This window comes from Dermacentor albipictus, chromosome 2 (genome assembly GCF_038994185.2).
Source record: "Dermacentor albipictus isolate Rhodes 1998 colony chromosome 2, USDA_Dalb.pri_finalv2, whole genome shotgun sequence".
Classification (NCBI taxonomy): domain Eukaryota; kingdom Metazoa; phylum Arthropoda; class Arachnida; order Ixodida; family Ixodidae; genus Dermacentor; species Dermacentor albipictus.
The window spans coordinates 154372381-154392584 of record NC_091822.1 but is presented as its reverse complement, the minus strand read 5'-3'; the positions used below and the strand labels follow the sequence as shown (position 1 = coordinate 154392584).

Genomic DNA, 20204 nt, shown 5'->3' with positions numbered 1-20204 from the left:
GGCTAGCACCGTCCCTTAATGTATCGCCTCTCCACTAGCAGTCGCATAGTAGTTTTTTTTTCCTTTCTTGTGACTTGGAAAAGGCTCGTCGTCATCGTCGTTGTTGTTGTTGTTGGTGGTGGTGGTGATGGTGGTTGTGGTGGTAGCGGTTGTTTAATGTCAGCGCAATCTTTTGAAATAGCCAGTGGCTGACAGCCCAACTCCCTCGCCTGAGCTTTATAACTCAACTAGGTGAACATGATTTGCGCGAAAAATCTGATTAGATACTTAGCTTATTAACGAAGTTTTGACAATTGAATTCTAGAGTAGTAAGGCTACGGCACTCGTTGCAACTGATAAACTGAAGCGGGTGAGCTTGCTGGGGGCATTATAACTTCTAGCTAATTTCGGAAACTAGCACCAGTTTCGAAGTATAGTCGTTGCGAAATTTGCGGCAGAATGCACAGTCGTTCCAGTTGCTTCATTTAGCGAAATGTCGTTGAGCCTTCGTGGCCATTTGTAAAGGTGAAATGCAGCAGCCGAAAGTTATTCCCAACCTGTCCAGCTGATCCTCCCATTTATTACCGCACATAACCGCTGGCAGCAGGTTCGAGCAGTCTTCGACGTATATTTCTCTACACGGTGCTTAAAAAATACATACCGAGACGCCTAGCTTCTGTCTCGCTCATTTGTATTCTAGTGTCGGCGCCGTACAGCTCGCTTTCTGGGAGGCAAAACACGCCGTCACGTTCTTTTGCAGCCCTGCCTTTCCATTTTCGGCGCGAACTAATTCGTTTAGAAAGGTGCAGCAAACCGTGCACCTGCTTCGTTTTGACAGGCTCGACCTACCCTTTCTTTCTTTCTTTCTTTCTTTCTTTCTTTCTTTCTTTCTTTCTTTCTTTCTTTCTTTCTTTCTTTCTTTCTTTCTTTCTTTCTTTCTTTCGTACATTGGTTCGTTCGTTCGTTCTGGTCACACGTATTCATATTTCTTTCTTTCTTTCTTTCTTTCTTTCTTTCTTTCTTTCTTTCTTTCTTTCTTTCTTTCTTTCTTTCTTTCTTTCTTTCGTTCTTTCTTTCTTTCCTTCTTTCTTTCTTTCTTTCGTACATTGGTTCGTTCTGGTTACACGTATTCATATTTCTTTCTTTCTTTCCTTCCTTCCTTCTTTCTTTCTTTCTTTCTTTCTTTCTTTCTTTCTTTCTTTCTTTCTTTCTTTCTTTCTTTCTTTCTTTCTTTCTTTCGTACATTGGTTCGTTCGTTCGTTCTGGTTACACGTATCCATATTTCTTTCTTTCTTTCTTTCCTTCTTTCTTTCTTTCTTTCGTACATTGGTTCGTTCGTTCGTTCTGGCCACACGTATTCATATGTCTAGCTAGCTTCGTAAACGCTCCGAGACCAACTGGTCTGATCGGAGAACCTAGCAATTAGTTATTTTTGGAATAGTTTAATTGGTTTGCAAGGATACCAAATAAAGTGAGACTGAAGCGGCCGAAGACCGAGAGGTTCTCCAGCATCGCACTTAACCGCGAACGCCTCAAACAGTGCGTGACCGCGGTCGCCCCAAATAGCGCGAACATGGCGGATTGGCCACAGAGACAGAGAGAGAGAGAGAGAGAGGGAGAGAGAGAGAGAGAGACCAGCAGAGCGAGACTTCTGCTAACACTGTTCGCCGATCTCGTGACGTGCGAGCGAAATAACTACTTTAGCCAGAGATGTACGTGCACGTAATAAGGAGCTTCGGAATCGAGGAAAAAAAAAAGGAAAGCGCAAAAATTCGCTCGCGTCCCGTCGTATACATCGCGCCCAACAAGTTCTTCGCAACGCTCGACTTGTGGCGTCTGCCGCGAATCGCATGTAATCAAAGCGAAATAAACGTGGCGGCTCGCTTTTCTCGCCGGCACACCCACTCACTCGTGAACCTTACGGCAACTAAAAATAACGCGAGACCGCAGCGGGTACAGGAACAAACTACGCGGCCAACGTGTGTATACGCGCGGTTCCACAAAAGCACGAGGAGGCGCGATTTGTTGCGCGGTTAAACGGCGCAGGTTTCACCGATTCCTCCAGCTCCGAGTTCCTTTTACTGTGACAGCCGCCGGCTCTCAAATCGGTCATCATGCATCTTTTCCAGGACAACTTCTTCGCCATGCGCACAACGGCGTGGTCGTCAGCTACTGTATTGACTACCATGGCTTAAAAGTTCACATACTTCGTGACGCCATTCGTAAAAATTACGTTGCACGCCCACCGCCACTGCCACGAGTGACGGCGGCTAACCCTCATCGGGTTTGATCTTGTGCACTTAACCTACGCGATAATGAAGGCGCGGGAGCAGCCACCGCTGTATAGCACAATCGGTAGTGCAACGTACGAGTAACGTGGAGGTTGCGGGTTCAGTTCCTACCGACGGCAACTTGTTTCTTTCTTACCCAAGTTCATTGCTCTATAAGTTATAATTCGTGACCTTCGATAAAAAAAAACGAATAAATTTCCCTACGCTTTCCTTGGCTTCGTTATCTGGGTGCTTCGTGTGGTTGTGACTAAAGGAAATATGGTGCCTCGGTTACCCTTCTTCTCAACCATATGTGGCTTCCGAAATTACGTGCGCAAATGCCACGTTGCACTCTCGGAGTCTGCATGGCGCGCGAAATCCCCGCATTGATTACCGATCGCTTGACAAGATATGCAACACCGTTCATTGAGGAATGTTCTGGAACATTTCCGCAGCATCGATGTGTAAGCCTGTGCCATTAGTATTCTGGAAGATAGTGCATTCAGCATCCATCTAACCTGCCGTCATCATCGTTCATCCTCTTTTTTCTTCCTCTTCTCCTCTTCCCCCGGTGCACAGTAGCAGGCTGGAGCAGTCTAACCCAGGCCGACCTCTCTGCCTTTTCTTCAATATAGCCTCTCTGTCCCAATTTCCCATTGCCGCAGGGGCATCGGTTGAATCCCTACCGGTAGACAAGGGTTTTGTTTCTCTTCCCCATGTGTTGAAGGTGAAGCAGAGGATGAAAAATGAGGCTGTAGGATTAAATGGACTATGGACGCGAGTGAGCTTTGGCGCGTACGAGTGGGAGTGTGACGAGAGTGTGAGTACAGGTGAATGTCAGTGAGTACGTAGCCTGCGGAGATATTTGGGTGCATGATTGAGTATTGAGCTTATTTCGCCGACCTCTGCACGCACAACGACGTGACGGCTGCGACTATATATATGTACGGCGTTATAGAAAGGACGCACGAATGCACCAAGCCTGCCTTACGACCTCCTAACTGCCAGTTGCAATAAAAAAAAAAGCGTTTAAATATATACAAACTGTCATCCCCGGCACATACTGTAATTTGAACACAAGAGAATATCATCTTGCAGCTGCCTAGGACACGTTGTATGTGCTTCTGCAACAAACCGCACACGCGAGTTGACTTCTCACGTTGCCCCGTTACTATAGTAACGGGCCCGCGGCCGCGCTATAGCGCGGCCGCGGAGTTCCTCCCCCCCCCCCCCCCCCGGCCACTCGAGATTTATTCCTACGCTACGGAGGCGCAATTGTTCAACGCTTGTTCCAGGAGGGAGGCCGGCACGTATATATAAGAGGCGGAGAAACGACAAGACGCTGAGCGCAGGGCACGAAGGACGTTTGTTTTGTCACCCGGCGGTCGCCGCTCTAAGTCGCCACCTCAAACAAACAAACAAACAAAGAAGAAGAAAAGAAGATAAAAAACGAGGATTAAATAACGCACTGCGGCCCCATGCATACTTCGAGGGAGAAGCCTCTGCGATTAGAGAATGCCTGATGGCGCTGGCGCAGGGGCGTACGAACGGCCATCGGACTGTGCCGTTCTCGGTTCCCACAGACTTGGTTCGAACGGTCGACGCTCTCTCTCATGCGTGTGCGTTTGAATGTTGACCGGGGGCTTGCATCGAGTACGCCGCCCGTGAACGTATATGTGCGATGACTGTATATACTGCAGGGCTTGCTCTGCTGCCGTCCGCAATAGAGAACGAGGAACGTCTTCTCGTCGCGTGGTACGACGTATTGACGGTGGGCGCATCTGTACACGACAGGCTGCACGCCTCCTCTGTGGTCAGAGGGTGTATTCCGAGGCGTGCGTCTATATGGATGGTCCTTCGGTCTACACGCGGGAGTTCACCTGCCGTTTGATGACCGCGGTGCATGAGCGTAGTGCATGCGGGTGCCTCGGCTCGGCGTCTCGGTTATGGCGTGGCGTACTGGCTGGATCGTAACGACCCGCAGCGGCAAGAAGGAGCGGCAGACTGCGTGGTCGTTTCCTGTGATGTATGGTGCATCGTCGAGGGCTCTGTGACACCGGCATACGGTGCGGTTGTGGAGCTGTACGCGCGTTTATTATGGACGCGTCGTGGGCTGGGCGATATTGTGGAAACGCTTGGCGGAGGTTATAGCTTTCCGTATCGCATCTCACACGTTGGCAATTGGTGCAACGCTGCTATACTCGCATTGAAACATCGTAGGCGAAAATATTTTCGTAGCGCTAGTGAAAGGATTGATTGAAATCGTCCCAAGAAATGGAGCTTAACAATTTTGGTTTGGTGTTATCGACGTTGTCCGCTCTGGAATGCGTAAGTTGCTGTTGGATTAGTCGTTCAGCTGATTCTGTGGCTTGACCCTTACATTCCAGCGACCTTGGCGTCCAGGTATTACGTTTCTCGTTGCCATGGCACTGAAGTGGAAGGAATAGTAAAGCGATTCATTGCGTCAGCACATATCATGAAGTAATTTAGTCAATCGATATTTTATACGCATTTCTTCGGCGGCGTCGAAAGAAGGGCACGAAAGCTCGTAATTCCGAACTACCCCCCCCCCCCCAAAAAAAAAAAAAGCACAACACTCACGACTTCAATCTGACTACAAGGTTTTTTGGAGTACTTTCTGTTGTTTGTGCAGTTTCCATAGTGTTAATTTTGACCAACACTGTCAGGCTACTCTTTTGCTGACTTTCAAATGCGATTCATTCTTTCTCCAACGTGCATAAACACAAAAGAAACCCTCATTAGTGACCGGTTTAATCGTTTTTTTAAAGCAACACAACACTAGAAGAGCTACGAGACGGCGTAGTAGAGGGTTCCGGATTAAATACATCAATGCCGGTTTTTTCAATGCACATTAAAAGTTCGGTAAAAGAGCACCCTTGCGTTCAGTGGCTCTTCATCAGAGCGGTGTGCGTGAATCGAGATCACCTAAAGTGAAAATAATCTTGCCTGGTGTCGATTTATTTATTTATTTATTTATTTATTTATTTATTTATTTATTTATTTATTTATTTATTTATTTATTTATTTATTTATTCCTTCTATAACAACGGAATGTTTCATGCACGCAACAAATATGGCACAATTGACGGCATCCCTCCTTGTCCACGTTTTAGCACTGAAGCGTTAAACTCAATCACTTGCGTATACAGAGTACCAACGAAAAGCGAACTGTTAATCTCTGAATCTCATTCAATGTTGGCAGCTTTTGACGTGAAGAAAACGCACAGGCTCTCGCGAATTTCAGACGCAAAAGCTGGAATTCGGGCCCCTCGCCGGCCCAGTTCGACAGCGTACTTTCTCCCGCAGGTGAATAACAAGATTACTCGCGTTTTACTAATGGTCACATACGGTGCACGGGCGGCTCGACTCAAACCCTATTTATAAACGCAATTTGCGGCCACTGACCCGACCGGCCGCACACTGAGATGCGAGCGGCAATCTCCACCGCACCAGGTGTTCGAGACCCGCCACTTGTTCTTTAAGTGGACACCAGGGGGCGCGTACGCAAACGTTCTCGTTACACAACGATACCCCCCCTCCTCCCCCCCCCCCCCCCCCTTGGAGCCCTACTCTCAGTGATCCACTTCGGAGCGCGCGGAACGCAAATGAGGACCTTGATCCTCGCGAGCGCTCGTCGGTAGAGGGAGAGGGGGGTGGGGGGGGAGGGGTGCCTCAAATGTGGCCTAAGTAACGCTCGCTATAGGCGTCGGTGCACGAGAACCCTGACCCGCGCAGTGCCTACGCCGGCAACGCGGGAGGGGTCGCCGCCCACCAAGCCTGTCGCAGTCGACGCAAGAATCACATCAATCAACGGCGCCGCGGCCTTGTGATCACGTGCACGCACACACAGGCATATATATGCACACCTACAAACGTCGTCGACATCGGGAGAACAAAGTCAACGCGAGACCACTTAGCGGGCCCCACTGTACGGGGGTCTTTGCGCGGCGTACATCGCAAAGCGGTCGTTGATTCGGTGATTCATTTGTCGTTTATGCAAGCAGCATGCGCACCCACAACGGTGTATGTACAACTCTTACCCGTCGCGCGGGCGCGCGTTAACAATGAGAACGCAACAACGCTGGCGTTTAGAGTTACTTGTTGTGCGTGGCTCACACGGAACGCTACGTATATAGCTCTGTCTCACTCTCACCGTGACGAGAGACAGACCGCCTCTCGTTTCTGTCCTTACAGGCTCGCGTATCGAGCTCTGCCATCGAGATGGAGGGAAGGCCAGGCAAACCGTTACTCGCGGAAAGACGGACGACGTGCGACTCGCTGTATGCAGACGTATAAACGCTTTCGCGTCGCCATTACATATACTGCGGAGGCCGCGCGCAAGCACGGTTATTAGAGAGAGGTACGAAAATTGTTTACCGCGCGTCTTTTACTTAGTCCCATGGATGTCCGTGGGCTTGGCTCACTCGACGGACCACCTCAAAGCAGAGCGGCGCATGGAAGGCATAAACGTGTGTGGCGCGACGTAAGTAACGGGAGTTATGGCGTCTAATTCGAGACTCGGGGCGTGTGCACCGACGACCTGCATGGATGCATGGGTGGAGCGTTACACGAAGCGAGAAAGGGCTCCCCGACGACTCGTATAGAAAAATGCAATAACGCGCCGAGATTGTGTGTCAGAAAGCAGTGCTTGCGTTGCATGAACCATGGCGTTATGGGAGGCTCGCGACTGCATCTGGTCTCTTTCGTTTGCCCCTGTTAGAGGGAAATGCCAAGGATGGGCCATCGTGGTTGTCGCTCACCGCATGGTGCACCAGAAAAGAAAATTAAATGCCGGTGGTAACGCCAGCTCGAAATTCACCCCTGCCTGATCGTGACGTCACGGACATCGGCGTCCGCAATGTCTCCTTTGCGGGCGCCAAAACTAATGACGCGGAATTTAGCAACGAGCTAAGAAAACCTATCTCTTCATTAAAAAAATGGCATTCCTTTTTTACGGTAACAGACGGCTTGTTCTATTCTGTGGGGGGGGGGGGGGGGTCAAGGAAATGAAAATAGCTCATTCAAGGGCACTCCGCCAGTTTGCGCTAGTGCACCGCCTATAGAGGCGCCAATGATAGCCACCTAGCGGGCGCTTTCGAAAGTGCGCTCGGGATGCAGTAGCAGACGACAACATTTTGGAGCAAGGATGGCCGAGGTTCGCGGCTGCAATTTTCCTTCCTTTGCTCGGGTGCCCGACCGCTACTTCAGCCGTGACAGCTGCAGGAAAGGCGCAGACCACTACGAGTGCGGACATGAACGCGATGCTACCGAGGTTTGGGACGAACCAGTCCGCGCACTTGCCGGGTGCGTCCCTCAGACAAAGCGCAACGAAGCCCACTTATGCGAAGTCGAGGTTGTGTAACGTAACCTAAGCTTCGTTGTGTTGATTAATGCGATGTCTCAATTGTTCTTCTTTTCTTTTTATTCGATCCTTGTCGTAATACTGTAAGTCACAACAGGCTTACGTCATTGGCGCAGACTTATCTCAAAGGTCTCCGCGCGGCGCGATGCCTGCACTTGTCGTAGTGATCTTGCTACCGATGAATGCACACTACACCGCCGAACAATTGCCGTCAAAGTCGCGTCAAGGAGGGTAATCACAGATTCGTCAATGGAAGTGCGTACGCTAGTCAACGAAGTCACCAAACGCACGGGCGAATAAAAGCGCGAGTGAGCCCTGCACCACCGATGCAGTTCCGCTACGTATACGTCGACCAACCGCCCTTTTGACATTCTGAAATCCTCTTAGTGGTCTGCTTGGAAACCTGCAAAGCTAAAATCGTACCAACTTATGAGCGTATATTTTTTCGAGTGTTACGGAAGAAAGAAGCCATACTGCATATTTAAAGGAGAAGCAGCGACGGCCAACTTACAAGGCCGGGTTTAGTCCTTTCCAGCGTAGGCATTGCGCTCCTACGCCGCAAAAGATAATAAGAAAGAATTCAATTGAGGAAAGCATACATACACAAAAAGGCACTCTCTGCGTGGTAATTAAGTCTGCTCCGACACCATCAAGGTGTAACGACATGACAAACCTGACGCGAATTCCTATGCGAAAATTGAACAGCATTACCACATACAGCTGCTAACAGCAATCCTCGTCTTGAGCTGCGTCTTTTCTAACACATTTATTTCCCCGGCAACCACAATAACGAAGCTATCCTCGGGCGAAACGAATAAAGCTATTAAAAGAAGCGTTCGCATGAAATCATTCCGATAAAACAGGGTAATTTAAGCGCCTTATAAGCGAGACAAGGCGAAAACCTGTTATTTAAAAAGAAAAGTCAGCAACAGTTATTCTAAGTGAAAAAGCTGGCAGCCATTCAACACGCGCGAAGCTACGCAATAAATTTTTCTAAATTGCATAAAATGTACACGACCATTTATTATAAGTTTCCTCCGTTTAGACGTGTAATTCAACAGAGGTTGCATTTCAACCACCTCTTATTGTCGAAGCAACTGTTACTTAATTTTATTATTTTATTACTCTTAATATTTCCGCAATTTTCTTTTTCGTCTTGTTCTGCCATTAGATTCTCGGCCAGTCCCCGAAGTTCGTCAGCCTACACGCAAGCGCAGTTTATAGGATTCCTAAACTATAGTGCATGGGCCGTATATAACGCAAATTTAATTGAGTCTGATTTTTTTCCCAATCTCCGGACATCAAGATTACGTAACCGCCGACAAAGGCATCGGACGGTGACCTGCAGCGTTGTTGGAACAGCCCAATAAAACGATGTTCTCCTTCATAGGAGCTCACATTTGTTTGCTTTCAAAGCGAATAGTATACTTAAGAGGTTATCAATCTTAACAGGTTTTCCTTATCCGATTGACTGACAAGAGGCGAGAAGCACGCAGAAGGGGAGAGGGTTTCGGTGGGGCCGAGCTAACGCAGTGAAGGTAGACGACCGGGTGAGGAGGTGTGCGCCGGCGGTTGCGATTGGTCCGATTCCCCCTGCTTAGCTTGCGCTCGAAAATCGCGGTGAGTACTGCTAAGATGTATCCTCAGCGAAGAAGAGTTGGCAGAGCTGGACATCGCATACGTGTCGAAAGGGCCGGAATATGTTATACTGCCACTAATTATTTTATCATTATCTGCTATTTTTATTATACGACATTTTTATCATCCATTCTCGCCGGCAGCTCCGAGCAGCCAGTGACAGAGCAATTGGCAGGCAGCCATCTTCTATTCCTTTCAGAACGAAGCAATCGCCTGTTATATCGAAAAACATTTAGTTTTGTTCGGCATATTAATTGTTTGTTGTCGTACGTCATGGTGAGGTTTTGCGGTTCTCTAACGTCGAATGACAGACGGGCCAAGTGGGCGCTGTTCAAAAGATTGTTGACAAGTAGCTGAGGGCTAATGACGAAAAAAGACGAACAATAGGAAAGAAAATTTTGTTCTTTTGTCTGGTATAATGTGTGTACGTGCATAATCAGCGGGTACGCGTTATATCAGAAGGAGAGGATTCGCAGTTTAAGCGACGTCCTGTGACAGACAGGCGCAGTGGGCGTGGTCCGAATATTTCTGACCAATAGTAGGTAAATAAGAGGGAAAACGGAATAGAAACAGATTTGAATAGCTCTACGTTACAGCGACCCTTTTGTGGCAATGCTTGTTATCGTCATCTTAATCATCAAAGCACAACTTGTTCGAAGGACGTGGTTTGCATGTAGGAGGGGCGCGTTTCTGTTGAAGCTAATCACCGAAATCTAGTTCAACTCTTCGGCATCAAAAATTAGCCTTACATTCAAGAGCTTAGGCGTCCTTTTTAAGGAAACAACGTCTTGGAGCGATGATGTCACACGCGTCATCGTCGAACTTTCACAGATCACTGGTATCCTTTTCCGTCATCAGCACCTTCTTCCCTCCAGCAGACTGATGTTATTGCATTAATCGCTAATCCAGTCTCGCCTTAGTTATAGCCCGTGGTTCGCGATCTACTATTTCGCCCTCCTTCTCTTCTTGTTCTATACGCCCCCCCTCTTCATGGCCAATGTCCCTTAGTGGGTATGTGCCATTATATTGAGTCATCATCATCATCATCATCATCATCGTAATTAGAACAGCACCCCGCTTGACTTTCCGGTTTACAAATAGTCTGTTTTGTACGACTATAGATGGGGGTCGAGTAGGCCAGCACATGCCTTCGATGCGAACCGAAAATGACAACGAGTGACCAGTCGACGAATCATGCCACGGTAGTGGTGCGACTCGCGACTGCTTTTCCGGCATCGGCACCTTCTTCACTCGAGCACGTTGATGTCATCGCAACACTGGCTCTCTCAGTCTAGCCTTAATTATTGTCGTCTACTAGTTAACCAGCATACTATCCTCATCCCTTCTTTTCTTCTCGTTGCGGGTATGTGCCAATGTTTGGACTTATCATCATCATCGTAATTAGAACAGCACCCGGCTTGTTCGCGAGACGTGCCACAATGACCACCATGGAGGGCGCCCCTCTGCTGGGCGTCGAGCCCCCGTCCCGACCTCTGGCTTTCGTCACACGCCAGGCGGCGCGCGAGGTCAGCTTCCGTCGACGCCTGCTGTCCAGCGCCAACGAGCTTCGACGCTTCGCGGCGAGGTGAGCCAGCCGCAGGCACTGCTCCGGGGTGGTAGTCGAATTACGCCCGCTTCATTCATCGCGGCGACCACATCAGGCGTATTTGCTGCGCCCCACACGCGTCGCCGCGCGATGCTCACGCCGAGATAGAACGGCGCGGTCGCCTCCGGAGATGATGATCGTCGTGTGGGATCGTTGTGTTACGCTGAAACGCCACCAATCACTTGATGATGAAGGCATCCCCCATTGTGTCTGACGGGCGAACTTGGCGGAGCGATAGGATTCTGTCTCTGCTCCGTATATAGTCGCCTCGTTTACCGGTTGGAATAGCGCTAAACGCGTTCATGTTGCTTTATTTAACTCTGCGGCGTGTTTATACCCCGCATGTTAAAAGGGACGTTCGGGCGGAGAAAATTTCCGGCACGCCTATGCAAGACTGGTTCCCTCCCTACATCCTCCTCCTCGTTGTGTCGCTGTAGTGCAAAAAAAAAAAAAACGATGCGACACTCTGATCGCCATTGCCATTCATCGCTTCTATTCAGTACCTGCACTCCAAACAGAAAGCGTTTATGGTAAGATTTTCACATTTCAAAGGCAACCAGCGTTCTTATCACATCAAATACCAGCAACAGCAGAGAGAGCTTATGTTTTTTTGTTTCTTTGTTGTCGTAGTTAGGTCTCAAGATAGCATGACTGTTATTAAAGTTTACATGGGCAATATATGCGCATAACTTCAGCAGCAGGTTTCACGTTGCATATATGTAGCAGCACATTCACCTGTTATTCTTTTATTCAACCTTGCTTTTTGTTTTGCGTTTCCTTTATCTCCTCCTCAACTTCTTCTTCTTCTTCATCGTGTCATTCTCGGTCTTTCTTTTCTCATTTCTTTTCTTCAGACTCACCGCTGCAGCCGTCATAGTCACGGCTACTCTCTACTTCACCGTCGGCAGCAGATCGTATGCAAGTGAGCTTCTACAAACATGTTGTCAATGTATACACGTACCCCCTTGAGCACAATATTATCGTTCTTCTCTTTTATATATATTTTTAATGCATATATGCCGCATATTCGCCGTGACACCAAGGAAGTTTTCGACACCATGTACATCGAAGGCTTTGTACAGCCATGTTCTGTACAATTAGACCATGTTCTGTGCCTTATTTGTACCAACTGCTGCTCGAGCGCGCAATAAGTGCTACCGTTTACGCCGGTGTACACAGGGTGTACAGTGCGGTCCACGTTTGAATGCAACAGCTAATTGGAAACTATACGTGCCGAAGCGTTAGACAACTATTCCTTCGTACAACGTTAGCTTATCAGCCTACTCTCGTGAAATCGAACATCTAATCAGCGCTACAATATACTTAGTGACATTTTAGTTCCTCGGGAGACTGGAACGTACTGCGCAAGTGCGTCGTCTCCACCAGCACGGTGCTGTACCCTCCAGGAAGTGTCAAAGGTGCGCGCCACAAGTCGCGCGTGCTGTTCCTGGAGACCGGGCACGCGTTTGACGTCACCGGCCGCTTCTCGTGCGCCATCGAGTCCGCGGCGAGGCACCACCCCGGCTGGACCGTGAACGTGCTCGCCGCGGTCGACACGCCGAACAGCACCGACGTCTGGCTGGATGGGCCCTTCAAGCGGATGCTGGGCCGGTTCCCCAACGTGGTCTTTGATAGCGTGCAGGTAAGCTACGCACAGTGGCGTAGCTAGGTCGTCTGGCACCCGGAGCCCATAGGCCTTCCGTCAACACCCCCCCTCCCTCCCCCCTGGTGTAGTCGAGGAAGGCGAGGATATCACCAATTTCCGGGTGTCTTCAGACGTATATGACACCTCCTCCCCCCCCCCCCCCCCCCCGCACTGGCCCCTTGCACCCGGGGCCCACTGCCCCCCGGCCCCTCCTGTTGCTGCGCCACTGGCTACGCATAAACAAAATAACAAAGGACAAACATCGCAGTTATCACAGTGGCGAAGCACTGACCGCGGAGCGTTCATTAACTAGATGATTGAATTTTTCTTTCTTTTTACGTTGTCTGTCGTCAGGGTGTCCTCCACTCCTCAGACATGGTGCGCTGTTCTGGACGCTGTCCGATCCCGCCATATTGCCATATTCCGTAACGGCGGAGTTTTGAACCAATCGCAGAGGTCGTCGTCGCCCTCTCGGCCAATCAGGGCTGACAAGATGGCGAAGTCGACAGTATTACGGAATTTGACGATATTGATCAATAAAACGCCGGTTATGTCGTGCGCAGGGGCGCTATAACGTAAAGCTGATCCGAAACTGTTTTGATTCCATTTATGCAACCAGCCTTCGACGATTGGTCAGAAATATGCCGGGCTACCCCCCCCCCCCCCGCTTGGCCTGTCGGCCACGCGAAGCTACGCATACGACGAAAATTCCCCATCTCATGTGACGTGTACATACGGATTACGCATGATTAGACGGAACAATATATATATATATATATATATATATATATATATATATATATATATATATATATTCAGCATTATAAGCGTATAGGCGGACTTCACCCAACTTCATACGTATCTAACAGAAAATTCGAGCTGTGTTGAGCGTATACGCGAGCGCGTCAGATGGCACACGACATCGCAAGTTTGTAAGAGCTTGATAGAAAGTTCTGCATCGAAATTTTAAGTGGGACATTTTAGTGAATGAAGTAACTGATTGGCGGCTATCGTAGGATATCCTCAGGCTCACAGCCCGTGCACTGTGTTTCCGTAAAGAATTATTTCCGTGTCTGCACAGCGCTTATTAGAATCGCCTAACTAAGCCTGTGCTGAGGTATTGTCTGCGGCTCGAGGAAAGAAACTTGCTTTGAAATGTTCGAAGATTCGCCTTGGTTGCGTTGTGAGCGGTAAAGGTAATTTGCGCCTGCCTCGGCGACGACCCACTTTTTTCATCTTTGACTTAGTCCGTGAGCGTAACCTAATTTCCACTGACACGTTTTGTAAACCAGTGAAGCGAGCTCCGCCCGACACACCTATAACGAGCGAATTATGCTACCCTCGCCGCATCGTTTAGTTAAAGCCCGGCAAAACACGCACAGAAACCTCATGCGCAAAAAAAAGAAAAGTATAAGAAACTGGGAGAACCGAAAGAAAAAAAGCATGCTCAACACGCCAAGCACGGAAAAGCGAAAATGAGGTGAAAGAATGACGAAACAAAAGATTTACGATATAGAATGCATGCGAAGTTTGACTTGCATGGAGTAACCTCATGGAGTAACCCAGCTTCGCTGTTCGACCATCTTCGCGGACTGGAAGGGGCGGTGATGTTTTGTAACCCTGTTTGCGGCTTTCAATCGTAAACCGCTATCGAGCAATCGTTCAGTCGCCGCGGTCATTTCGACTTGTACGCGATATCTGCATTGTCTCCATGGGCCGCGTCTGCATCGCCAGTCGCTCATATATCAACTCAAACACGTGCTGGACAGATCTGACTGGCTGCTTTGGTAGCGAGTGACTTGGAAACATGTATACTTACCCTTCTTGTCTCGCTAAATTTCCTAATGTGTTTAATTTCGCAAAGTGCATCGCTTTCTTCGTGGGGAAAAATATTGAAGCGCAAGTACACAGGGAGAAAAAGAGGCAAATAGATGCGGAAGCGTATCTAAAAGATCAGTGCCGCCTTGTGTTTTTCTCTCCGGGCACATGACGCGCTTGTTCATTCTTCCTTACGGAGTACCACCGTGCCCCCATACTACCACTCCTGTGTGCGCGTGTTTTTTAAAATTTTCTTTTGACATACTACCTCAGCTGTAAGCTGCAATAAGTAGCTTTTCATCACCCGCATATTTATTCGCTGGTTTGCGTGCGTATTTCTTCCTTTGCACGTATTCCTTCGTCATACTTTCTTTTTTACCGCTGCCAATTTGAATAGATATAAACGAATAATCACCGCCCACCGCATACAGGTTGCTGATATGATCCGCGGCACGCCGCTGGAGTCGTGGAGTGTGCTGGACCTTCGCAAGGGAGGCGCGGATATCAGTGAGCACCTGTCAAACGCGCTGCGCCTGGCGCTTCTCTACAAGCGAGGCGGCGTCTACCTCGACAAGGACACCGTGGTCATGCGGCCACTCCACGAGTTCGACTCCTGCCTTTCCCAGACATCGCTGGTGAGCTGGAGCGGCAGACGTGGCAGGCTGAGCAATTAGAGAGCTTTAGCGCGTCCGGTATCCCGCTATAAACGCAGGCGAACTGGGCGTTCTGCCGGATGGGCGGAGGCGCGAACGTTAGCGTCCTGCACGGTGCAGCCACCTGGTGGTGAAGAGCTCAACCAGACAAACACAGAGCTATTACTGGAGTTACCAAGTGTATTCCGCTTCCCTACTGGTGTATATTTTCGGCAGCGACGCCACTCAACACAGTACTATCAACACAATACAATTGTCGATAAGTATATATTAAATAAGAGTAAATTCGACAGAATTTATTTACGTAAGCCTGTCGACAACCTTCGTGGTCGACTCGACACAACCGTGTAGATATATATCTTAAAGGGACAACAAAAGAGAATGTTAAGACGAGACAGATCAGCAGACTAGTCGTCTAGAAGTCTATGATTGTTTGGCATGTGCCAATGTGTCACTTTGATGCGTCAAAAATTGCATCCGATAGTCTCGCTGCTGCTGCTCCTATATTTGAACCTCCGGCGCCATAAACGGAGGAGTTGACGTAGCATCCACTTTGCCCTTCCTTTTAGGCTCTCTCTATGAAGCAGCCAATACTGAAGTCAGTCCCAGGAAAGCCACCACAGTTCAGAAGAGGTGGTGCCACTCGCACCATTTTCTTCCTTATATCGCTAACAAATGCCTTGTTGTCACTACGAGTGGCGGCGCGTTCGTTATGAGAGAAGGCTGATTTTTTAAATCTAGCTCGACTTATTACTTTCCTTTAGTGCACCTTTAAATGAAATACCGAATGGCAAAGGTATTTGATTATGTGCACTCTGCATTCCCACTTTCCTGAATGTCTACATTTAATTATGTAGGTGAATAATTCTGTAAAGTATTTTTGAAGTATGAAGTATCCTTGCCAAAGGGCCTATACCACGTAAAATACGCTAGTACAAATTCAATAATCACAATGAGGAAAGTGCCATCACACTTCAAACGCCGTGACACTCAGGCGTCATTCACGCCGGCAAGTCTCGTAAGTCGCACGACAAAACTAGTCGCTATAGCCGACGCGCGTAAACAGTCCCCTTGGTAGAGAAGCCACCGCTGCGGCTCAAACGCTCGCTGCTCGATTTTTTTCAGCTCCGTGAGTGCAGTCGCAAAGCTTCTGAACCAATCAGCGGCACGTACACGAGCAGTGTACGTCGTATAACATGCCCACAGTTATTTGACGTGGCGATGGTGGTGCGCGATCACATGTGAACCCCAGTTGCGCCACATATTGACGCGGGAAAGGGCGTGTCGTCGTGTTTGTTTAGCCGTGTGAACCTCGTTCGCCGTGACTCGCTCCTTGGTCGCCAGTCGTGGTTGGTCACACGAGTTCTGTCAGTCACCAGCGTGAATGCCGCCTTTAAGGGACACTGTAAGGGACATGCCCGAACGATCATACTTCCTCGAAAGCACAGGCTCTCTGGAGGAAGTATGAGAATCACCCCAACGTCTTACACGTATACTCGACCAGCAGCGTAAGAATCACTGCATTTGTCACCAGCGTAGTCGACAATCACGGGACCGAAATGAATGCGTCGTCGGTTCACAGAGCGAGCGCTGCAGAGGCAGATGAAGTAGCGATTTTACTTCACCAGGGCCGGCCCCATTTACAAAAAGATACATCAAAATCTACGACGTCGCACCGACGCATCAGCGCATTAAAGGGTGTCCCAGCTAACGTCAGCCAAGCTCTTGAACGAAAGACAAGAAAAAGGAAAACAAACAAATGCGGTGCAAGATACGACGATCTTAAGAGCTGCGGTGTTCGGCCGTCATATCTCTGACAACCGAACACCGTATATATAACTATTATATTTGTATCTTGCAGTGTGAAATTCTATTTTTCGTTCAACAGCTTGGCCAACCTTAGCTGAGACACGCGGTAGTATGACGCCGCAAAATTAAAAAAGAAATAGCTCCTTCGTAGATGCGTGCCAATTCTTACAACTGGCACATCAGAGAATGCGAAGCGGCACAACCGAGTCCTCGGAAGCTGAGGGACACTCAGTGCTACCAACGCCGCAAAATAATGTGCACCCTTATACACATTTAAGGGTTTAAATTATTTTACGATGAAGGCACGCGCGAGATATTACAACAATGCTTTTTTTTTATAGTCCCTTCAAAGTACAAACCCTTGTGTACCATGGTTGCCCTGTGTGCTTGGGTGTTTCGTGCACTGGGAACGGGTCAGGGAAGGGGATTGGCACCTGGTCAGGCATTCGTGCCTTTTAACGCGACAGCGTTAAGGAGCTCGTGCCTCAGAAAAGCCGGTGTCGTCGGCGTCGGTGTCGGCGTCGTCGGCCGTGAGCGATAAATCCCAGCAGGCACTTCATGAATAAAAAACAACTTGCAAGATGGGCTGGGTGGGAATCGAACCAGTGTCTCCGGAGTGTGAGACGGAGGCGCTACCACTCAGCCACGAGTTCGATGCTTCAAAGCGGTACAAAAGCGTCTCTAGTGAATGCGGTGTTGCCTTAGAAACGAGCTGTTTCTAAGGCTCAGGCGTGCGTCGCTTGCTCAGGCGCACATTTCGTTGCCGCGCCGAACGCGGCACTGCTCTATGCCCATCGCGTCCGATGCGGGGAGCGTAGTCGCTGCGCCGTAGCCCACTGTCTTACACCCCTTGGCGGGTCGACGGGAACGCTGTCGCGTTCCACTCTTGAAGGCGAAGCTTAAGCGTCCTCCAATTTTTTGTCAGCCTCTTTGACAGAGATCCTTTGTATTTTTTTCTGTCGATATAAACCATTCATTCATTCATTCATTCACGTCGGCACTCTGGTGCAGCGCATGGGCGACTCGGTGAGCAACAGCTTCCTGTTCTTCGAGGCGGGCCACTCGTTCCTGCGCGACGCCATGGAACGCATCGCCAGCGACCACGACCCCGGCGTCAAGTCGTCCCTGGGGCCGCCGCTGCTGCACGACGTGCTGCTCGAGCGGTGCGGCGTCGCCAGCGTGGCGCCCCTGGCCGAGGCCGGTCGCCGGTGCCGGGGCGTGCTCGTGGTGCCGTGGCACGTGCTCTCGGTCGTCCCGTGGACGGCCTGGACCGTGCTGTTCGTCGCCGAAACGGCCGATACGAACGCCTCCTGGTGGGAGGTGTGCCGGGACAGCCACGCCATGTGCCTGCACGGCAAGCTGAGCGCCCGCAAGAAGGCCCAGAAGGACTCGCCGTACTGGCGCGCGGCGTCGGAAAACTGCCCGCGCTCGATGGAAATCTCGCTCGACGTGAACGGGCGGTTCTGAGGCGGAAGAGGAGCCCTCGTTTGCCCGGTCGAAGAAGCTCAAAACACTGACGGCGACACGGATGGTGCTTCCACACTGATCTGTATATAAAGGAAGTGGGCGGTGTGTGTGTGTGTGGGGGGGGGGGGGGGGTTGTCATGCACTCACGCCAATAAATATAAACATGGGGGAGACACGTACGTGCGAAAGACCGCGGTATCACCAGTCTTGATACAAGCAGCCGTCGGAAGTTTATTGCTTGGGATGAGATTGGATTTTAAAATCTTTCCTAATGACAGATTCGCTCGTCGGCGCAATACACGAAATCCCCCGGATGTGCCACCCATGCGGCAGTCAGCGTTCGTTACCTTTTCCTTTGTGTTAATTCTTTAGTGGCGACAATGTCGTTCAGCAAATACCAGCACGTATCTCTCTCTGTACCGGAATCAAACATATTCCTCCGCTGCTGTAACACCATCTTATCCACGCGAGACAGCGTGTTCGTCACGGCGAAAATTGTCACTCCGTGTTTTAGATGTGCACAGCACGAGAAAATTATAACCTCAACGCCGCGCAGAGACCCGAGCCAGCTTCCGAGACGCCACGTGTTTGAGATGAGAAAAACTTAGAATTCATTGGTTGTCCCTATCGGTTACCGGTGCCCATTGGGGTGGAGGGGCACAATGAGAACCAGTTGAATAATCAAACGAGCATTACATGCTCACGCTATCTCCCCACCAGCCGACCATCCTTCGGACTTCCCTTCTGCTTTCATAGCCCGAAAGTGACTTCTCCGACGGGACAGACGAGCCGTGTTCTGTCCGTATATGCTTTCTCAAATCACGCAACCGTGATTGATTAGAGGAGGAGGAGGAGGAAGTAAACTTTATTACTCTAGAAAGAGTGATTCAGCGGTCGTGCCGGATGTCTTGATCTTCTATTGGTTGATGAAGATCTCCGGCCTGCATGGTTGGCGCCCCTATTCCAGGGCACCACTGAGCGTGGCTGCTCGTCGGGCATGATCCACCAGCTTCCGTTGGAGGCTAGGGTCGCCGCTGGAGAGCACGCTCTCCCACTGCTCCGCACTCGGATTTTCTATTTTGTGGAATTCCTTATTTGTATTGCACTCCCATGTGATGTGATAAAGTGTGGGTATTGCACCACACCACGGGCATGTGTCCCTGTATTGACTTGGGAACATTTTGCATAGTATATGTAAATTTGGGAAAGTTCCTGTCTGCAGCTTTCGCCAGTAAACTGCCTGTTGTTGAGTGAGTGTATTGTGGGGCGGGGGATATCTGATTCTCGTCCCTCTATGGTAATTTAGTATGTCAGAGTACGTTGGGATCACTGTCATGAAATCCTCAGGATCTCTATTTAGGTCCGCTCGGTTTGCATGCTCGCGAGCGATCCTATCAACCCTTTGGTTGCCCTCAATCTCAGTGTGCCGAGGTACCCAAGTCGCGCCGCCCGAAGTCTAGTGAGTGCGCGCGCGTTAACTATGAGAACACAACAACGCTACCGTATCATGTTCACTGCTGCGCATGGCTCGCATGCAACGCTACGTATAGCTCTGTCTCAATCTCACCCGACGAGAGACAGACCGCCTCTTGTTTCTGTCGTTAGGCTCGCGTATCAAGATCTGCCATAAAAATGGCGGGAAGGCCAGGCGCATACCGTTACTCGGGAAGACAGATGACCTGCGACGCGCTGTATTTATATGTATAAAAACGATTTCGCGTTACCATTACGCTATGAAGAGGCCATGCATACACGGTTATTAGAGCTAGTACGATGTTTTTTTTTACCGTGTATTTTACTTATTCTAATGTCCGTCGACTTGGCTTACTCGACGGACCACCTCAAAGCAGAGCTGTGGAAGGTATGCACATCTGTGGCGCGACGTAAGTAACGGGAGTTATGGCGTCTAATTCGACAGCTCGGCCTGTGTGCCAAC

The 20204-nt window shown here is 49.6% G+C and overlaps 2 protein-coding genes across 3 annotated transcripts in view; one reads left to right on the top strand and one right to left on the bottom strand.

Annotated features, from left to right (window-relative positions):
• f (espin protein forked) overlaps positions 1-20204 on the bottom strand; it is a 412459-nt gene that overhangs the window by 230605 nt on the left and 161650 nt on the right. The window lies entirely within an intron of this gene.
• Positions 10644-19535, top strand: LOC135915524 (lactosylceramide 4-alpha-galactosyltransferase-like). Its single transcript, XM_065448640.2, has 5 exons — positions 10644-10855; positions 11731-11798; positions 12283-12518; positions 14771-14974; positions 17813-19535. Exons 1-5 carry the CDS (start codon positions 10644-10646, stop codon positions 18266-18268), a joined length of 1176 nt encoding a protein of 391 aa, XP_065304712.1. The 3' UTR covers positions 18269-19535.